Here is a 7,440-nt window from a genome sequence, read left to right as displayed (position 1 = left end):
TGAATGTAATTGAAAAATAAAATTTAAATATCTTAAAACAACAATGACAACAGAGCTCCTAATAGTGAGCCAGGTGCAATAAACGCCTATTCTTCCTCTTGTCTTCTCCAGACTGAAAGTGACAAGTGCCAACCTTGTGGGTTAAAGCGCTACATTTTCAACTTCTGGCATCTTGGCTCGAGTCTCCAGAGTTGTTGGTACTACACTCTTCGGCGTTTGCACATTTTTGCCACTAGCATTCCAGCAGACCCCTGACCCCCCCAACCTGTGCCAACCATCAAAAGCTACTAACTGTCCGGCTGCAGAAGGTTCCCAGGAGCCCGCACTCAGCGCGCTCTGGGCCCGCGCTGCGTGGGCGGGGCGCCCTGGGGGCGGGACTTGTGTCCCTCACTTCCGCTTCCTGTCCAAGTGAAATCTCCCGCCACCCGGGAAAACCGGCTGTCAGCTACTGTTTCTTTCTTCGCCCTTGTTGTGGTCGCAGGTAAGAGGAACTCCCGTGGATTTCGGACGGACAGTAATCGTGGTGTTGAGGCTTGCAAGTCGAGAAAGAAGGGAGAGCACTTTGCGGGCAGTGGGAGCAGAAGGCTCTATCTCGCTGGAGTATTGATTATTGATTATTGGTTATTGGGAGCAGAGGCTCAGGTGCCAGTGAGTGGAGTAGAAACAGCTTCGCCGGAGGAGAGTCGGGGGAGGATCGGGGGTGGGAATTTTTAAGGAACTGTGGATGCTCCCTAAAAGGAGTTCCAAAAGACGACTCAAAGACAGTCCCGTTTCCCGGAGTCACTCAGATCGGAAGCAAATGAGTAATTGTACCGGGTTCGGGAAGTTTCATGTTAGATAGGTGCGCGCTTTCCAGCGAGTTCAGGATTGGAGCCGTCCTAACCTCATCTTAGCTCCTGGGGCTGCAGAGATCGGAAGACCGTGATGCACAGAAGAGAGCAGGCAACATCACCCGACTCACGTGGCTGGAAGTTACGGTCACCGTCTGTGTCTTCCCTAGCTCCTCACATTACAAAGTCGTTACAGGTGTACTGTAGAAAATCTGTGCAGAAAATACAGGGATAACCACTGTTAGCACTGTGTGTATGCCCTTGATTTTCATTTTTCTTTCTTCTCTGGGTGTGTGGAGTTGTTATATATTTTTTGGTTTGTTGTTTTCTTTAAAACTTCACTTTCCATCATTTCACCTTTTTCATGTGCTTCCTTGTAAGGTAGGACGATGGAGTTTTCTGGAGGAAAGAGGAAGAAACTGAGGTTGGCAGGTGATCCGAGGAATGCTTGCTACCCTCACAGCCTTCAGTTTTACTTGCAGCCGCCTACTGAAAACATATCTTTGATGGAGTTTGAAAACTTGGCTATTGATAGAGTTAAATGTGAGTGATGTTTGAAGTACAATAGGTTCTTGAGAACCTCACTTGTACCTTGTGAGAATGAGTGTGGTAATTTATTTTCTTTATTAAGCAATTTATTCAACAAGTATTTATTGAGGGTTTGCTGTTCATTTATTGTACAGTTCATATTTTTTTGAGTACACTGTGTTCTAGGTGGTGGTAGGGATTGTGAAATGAATAATGTAATTCTCACCTTTGACAGAGTTGTAGTCTAGTCCTTGGTGACAGACATCCAAAATGATCATCATAATTTAGTATTTCTTTAAAAAATTTTTAATTGTTTTTAAATTTTATTTATTTATTTATTTTCAGTGACAGAGCGAGAGTCAGAGAGTTAGACAGGGACAGACAGACAGGAATGGAGAGAGATGATAAGCATCAATTATCAGTTTTTCGTTGCGATACCTTTTGTTCATTGATTGCTTTCTCATATGTGCCTTGACCACGGGCCTTCAGCAGACCGAGTAACCCCTTGCTGGAGCCAGTGACCTTGGGTCCAAGCTGGTGAGCTTTGCTCAAACCAGATGAGCCTGCGCTCAAGCTGGCGACCTTGGGGTCTTGAACCTGGGTCCTCCGCATCCCAGTCCGACACTCTCTCCGCTGTGCCACTGCCTGGTCAGGCATAAGTTAGTATTTTAAGGGCTCTAGTAGTGGTTGGTGGCTGAAGCTAGAGGAGATGGCAATAGTCAGCAGAGGAGAAGGACTGGGGGGAAGAAAACTGGTTTGCTCTGGTATACTATAGTAAGGAAGTATCTGAGGGACACGGTTTATGTTCAGGATTCATTTGAAAAGTTTATAATTCTTGAATTTAAAAGCCTCTTTTTGTATCGATGGAAGAAGAATTAACCCGAAGAAGAATTTTCAAGGGCTTTAGGAACTTTTGAGTAGGATGAAGCATCTATTCAGAATGGTTCACGTCGATGCTTGTCAGGCCCCTGCTTCACTCTTGTGGCTTCTCTGTCTCAGCTTTGTCAGAAAGGAAGGACTGGCTTTCTGACGAGTCTGTGCTGAGTGAATGAAGCAGACCGCCCAGGAGGCAGCTCCGCATGAGGGATGCCAACAAGGGGTGCTTAATCTTTCCTGCATAGGGATACCCTTTTCCATTCCTCAACCACATTGGCTCTTTATGGCAGTGATTATATTACCACCATTCCTCCCTTTACCCTGGTTGAGGATCCCTGGTGTTAGATCATGCTGTGGGACTTCGACATTTTCTGCAAATGAGTGGAGATTACCCTCTTTTAAACATATAAAATTTAAATAGTGTACCGGCAGAAAATAACGATTACAATTTATCTTTTATAAACAAATTATTATGGAATTGCTATTCATAGATTTTATGTCTTGAATTTAGTTTTTAAAAATTCCCTTGCATTTATATGTTTTCCTCTTATTAAAAATTGTGTTTTTCAGTGCTAAAAACCGTTGAAAATCTTGGTGTGAGCTATGTGAAAGGAACTGAGCAATACCAGAGTAAGCTGGAGGCTGAGGTTCGAAAGGTCAAGTTTTCTTTCAGAGTAAGTAAAAGAGTGAAAAGAAAAAGTTTCTTCAGGTTCTGTAAATTCACGTAGTGAGTATCAGATGTGGGAAAGGTGGTGTATTATGCACAGAGCTTTCATAATGATTATATAGCATAGGCTCTGCCTGAAGTTACTACGGTCTCCTAGGAGTGATTGACATGTAGTCAGATAATTATAGTATGGCAGAGTTTGTCCGCTTCGGGACTGTCGACATTTTGGGAGTGCTAATTCCTTGTTGCAGGGACTGTCCTGTGCATTGTAGGGTGCTCAGTAGCCTTCCTGCTTTCTACCCACTAAATATTCCCCGACACTGCCATGTGTACCCTATGCAATACAGGATGATGAATGCTGTTTTCGGATGTGTGCTCCAGGAACTCCACAGCACAAATAACCACCCAGTTCAGGCTCGGGTGGTTGGAAAGGCTTCCTAGAAGACGTAGGGATGGAAGTGCATCTTGATGGATGTGATTAGCTTTTTATTTTGGTAAGATGATTGCCAACAGATTGTTAGGCGCATGTCTGGTAGGAGGAAAGCCGGTTAGGGAATGATGAGAGTGAATTGAATGGAGAGAAGAAGAGTGAATGAAGAGATATTAAGAAGGTAGAGGGAAAGGGGGGTGGAGGTCGGGGGAGGTGGGGCAAAGAGGTAAACAGGTGGGAAGGACTTTGCATGGGGCACGGGGCACGATGTGCTGTATACAGGGCATTATATTAAGTGGGACATTTTAAACCATGTCGACACAATACATTAAAAATAAAAAATTTCAACTAAAAATAATAAATAAACTAGTTAATTATGCAGATGAAAAGATTTTGGTGACTGGTTGCAGGGAGAAGACAGAGTTATGAATGATACCTAGGTTTCTAGTTAGGGCAACAAGGTGGATGATGGTGATGTTTCAAGGTATGCTACCCAGGAGGAGAAGCACATCTTAGAAGGGAGATGTTGAGTTTAGTTCTAGACATGTGTTAGAGGAGCCTCTGGAGATGTCTGGTGAACAATTGGTTATACATACAGGTCTTGATTAAGGAGGCATGGAATAGGAGTATAATTTCAGAGGAAGGTTGGGGTCATCAGGAGTAGGTGAGAGCACTGTCGGAAAATACTTGAGTGAAGAGCAGAGGATGGAGGACAGGCTGTGAGGAACACGAGTATTTAAGGTGAAGTAGAATTGAAGGAGTGTGGGAAGGGGAATGGGGAAGAGCTGCCTGAGAGGTAGGGGATCAGTCAGGATGACAGTGTCGTAGCCGCTCGGGAAGACTAGAGCTTCAATAGTAATGATCATGATATGTAAGAGTGACAACAGCAAACATTTCTGTTATGCTTACTATGCCCTAGAGTTTGTTCTAAGTGCATTACATATACTGACCCATGTAATCAACAAAAGTCTTATGAGGTAGGTACTATTATTATATTAGATTATATAGATGAGGATACTGAATTATAGACAGGTTAAATAACTTGCCCAAACTCATGAGAGAGTAAATGGTGGAGCCAAGATTCAAATCAAGATGCAGACAGCGTCAGGAGCTTTGCATAGATCATGTGAGATGAGTCCTACAGATTCACTGATTTATCACTGGGTGGGCTCTTCGTAGATGGAGGTAGAACTCTGAATGATGACAGTGGCTGGAGGAGGGAAGTTGAGGGCTGGAGATGGAATATGCATTCTCTTAAAATGTCCAGCTGAAAAGACAGGGAGAAATAGAGCTGACTGTAGAGGAAGTTGTAGGGAAAAGTGAAGATGTGTACGCACACACATGCACACACATGTGGATGTATACACACATGACAGGAGGTAGTTAAACATTTTCAACCTGAGCGGAAAGATTTAGAAGAGAAAGATGGGAAGTTGAAGATCCTTTGAGAGAGCGTTTCAGTTCTTAGGAGGCAGGGGCAGATGGGTTGCAGGGTTTAGGTGTTGGAATTAGCTTTTTGTAGGGGGACAGAGAGATGCTTTGTCCCTGGGGAAGGAAGGGAAGACAAGGCAACACAGCGTGTGGACACAGACGCTTGGAGCTGAAGAGTCAGCCTGGTGGCCTGTATTTACTGTGAAATAGGTGAAGTCATCAGCTGAGAGAGAAGGAGAAGGTGGTGTGGAGTGGAGATTGGGCCAGCTAATGGAGGCTGAAACGGCTTTTCTTTTAATTTTTTTTTTTTTTTTTTTTTTTTTCATTTTTCTGAAGCTGGAAACAGGGAGAGACAGTCAGACAGACTCTCGCATGCGCCCGACCGGGATCCACCTGGCACGCCCACCATGGGGTGACGCTCTGCCCACCAGGGGGCGATGCTCTGCCCATCCTGGGCGTCGCCATGTTGCGACCAGAGCCGCTCTAGCGCTTGAGGCAGAGGCCACAGAGCCATCCCCAGCGCCCGGGCCATGTTTGCTCCAATGGAGCCTTAGCTGCGGGAGGGGAAGAGAGAGACAGAGAGGAAAGCGCGGCGGAGGGGTGGAGAAGCAAATGGGCGCTTCTCCTGTGTGCCCTGGCCGGGAATCGAACCCGGGGCCTCCGCACGCTAGGCCAACGCTCTACCGCTGAGCTAACCGGCCAGGGCACGGCTTTTCTAAGAAATGTGAACTGGTGATTATGTGTCAAATCCCAGCTCTGCTGCTTAAAAGTTTTGTGACCCTGGACCAGTTATATAACTTCCCCAAGACTCACTTGCCTCATTTTTAAAATAGGGATACATAGCACAGTCTACCTCTTAGGGTTTTTAAAAGGATTAAATGGATTAATAGATAAAAAATGCTTATAATAATGCCTGGTACCTCTTAAGTGCACATCTTTGCCCTTAACTATTTTGGACTTGAATAGGGTTTTCTTAGTGTTGGGAAAGATTCAGTTGAGGTAGAGGCTGTAAATTTTTAACATTCTAAATTCCCAAAGTTATATATACATTTTTTTTTCAGAAGTTCTCAGCATATTGGAATAGGACTGCAGATTATAGCTGTAGATTAATTTATGACCTAGGTTTTGCCAAAGGTTGGAAATCAAGATGTTGAGGATTCATGTAAGAAGTTGTTGAAGTGAGAATCCTGGGTATAGGCTGGATAAAAAAGAAAGTTTAGAGATGGGGCAGTTGATAGGAAGAAAATTGTGGGGTTGAAAACCAGGGTCTTTTGCTAAGATGAGTTCTGTTCTCAGTTTCACCTGATTGCTAACTTAAGAAAAATGATGATTAGGTCCTGGCTGGCTGGCTCAGCGGTAGAGCGTCAGCCCGGTATGTGGAAGTCCCAGGTTTGATTCCCGGCCAGGGCACACAGGAGAAGCGCCCATCTGCTTCACCCCTCCCCCTCTCCTTTCTCTCTGTCTCTCTCTTCCCCTCCCACAGCTAAGGTTCTATTGGAGCAAAGTTGGCCCAGGTACTGAGGATGGCTCCATGGCCTCTGCCTCAGGTGCTAGAATGGCTCCAGTTGCAACGGAGCAAGGGCGCCAGATGGGCTGAGCATCAACTCCTGGTGGGCATGCTGGGTGGATCCTGGTCGTGTGCATGCGGGAGTCGGTCTCTGCCTCCCTGCTTCTAACTTCAGAAAGATACAAAAAAAAAAAAAAAAAAAAGAAAAAAAAGAAAAATGATGATTAGGTCTTGGCAGTCATTATCAAATTTGTGTTTTTGAAACTTTTACTTTACACTGGTTTATGCTGACTCAGTATTTCTTGACACCTCTTACGATTCTAATGAATTTATTTTATTCATATGCCATTATTTTTAAGGAAAGCTTAGAAGATGAGTATGAACCACGAAGAAGAGATCACATTTCTCACTTTATTTTGCGCCTTGCTTACTGCCAGTCGTGAGTACATGTTTATGCTCTCACTGTCAAATCTCCTGTCTTGGGTTATAAATTGATACATAGAAAGTTAAGGTGTATTGTACTGAGCATAGGAAAACCCAGAACAACATCAGAAACTGGTGTTTAATGATTAAACACTATTGCAGAGAATTGTTTGAAACAAGCAGTTTATTATAAAATATCCAAAAAAAAAAAAAAAAAAGGTCTGATTGCAAAATTTTGCCTGTTGAAACACTTTTTACCTTTGTGGGAGAGACTCTTCATTTGGGATTTAAAATTGGAGGTGACTTTTGATACATTTTTTTCTGGAAAGAAGTGATAATATTTATAAGAGATAATGAATCAAATACACACTTGACTTTTCTAAATCCCTTTTTTTACTCAGCCCCCTGAAGGGATTAGGCAAAACAAAACGAGATGAAAACAACAGCAGCAACAACAGAAAGATCCCTCATAGACACAGACAGCAGTGTGGTGGTGTAGTGGGGTAGATGGTGATGGAAGGAGACTTGGGAGGGTGAGCACTCAGTACAGTGTAGATGAGGTGTTATAGAATTGTATACCTGTAACCTATATAATTTTGTTAATTAATGTTACCCCAATAAAATTCAATTTGAAAAATACAGACTTGAATTCGGTAAAGGTTTTAAGAAGTTCAGATGTAGACGGAAACATTTTCCTTTGGTACTTGGTTTCTTGTAAGTCAATAGTGCCACCCAAAGGAAAAGGAGT

General features: G+C 43.6%; 1 protein-coding gene across 3 annotated transcripts in view; it reads left to right on the top strand.

Moving 5' to 3' along the window:
• The first annotated feature begins 410 nt into the window (after nucleotides 1-410).
• The window catches only part of PRIM2 (DNA primase subunit 2), a 301,521-nt gene continuing 294,491 nt past the window's right edge, over nucleotides 411-7,440 (top strand). For 2 of the 3 annotated variants that reach the window (XM_066361373.1, XM_066361375.1), the window contains exons 1-4: nucleotides 411-481; nucleotides 1,212-1,373; nucleotides 2,805-2,908; nucleotides 6,629-6,708. In XM_066361373.1, coding sequence (XP_066217470.1) covers nucleotides 1,220-1,373; nucleotides 2,805-2,908; nucleotides 6,629-6,708 — 338 coding nt within the window. In that variant the 5' untranslated portion in view covers nucleotides 411-481; nucleotides 1,212-1,219. The remainder of the gene's footprint in view (nucleotides 482-1,211; nucleotides 1,374-2,804; nucleotides 2,909-6,628; nucleotides 6,709-7,440) is intronic. The other variant, XM_066361374.1, reaches the window with a different exon arrangement.

The sequence above is a fragment of the Saccopteryx leptura genome, chromosome 1 (assembly GCF_036850995.1).
Source record: "Saccopteryx leptura isolate mSacLep1 chromosome 1, mSacLep1_pri_phased_curated, whole genome shotgun sequence".
Lineage (NCBI taxonomy): Eukaryota > Metazoa > Chordata > Mammalia > Chiroptera > Emballonuridae > Saccopteryx > Saccopteryx leptura.
This window is presented reverse-complemented; position numbering and strand designations above follow the sequence as displayed.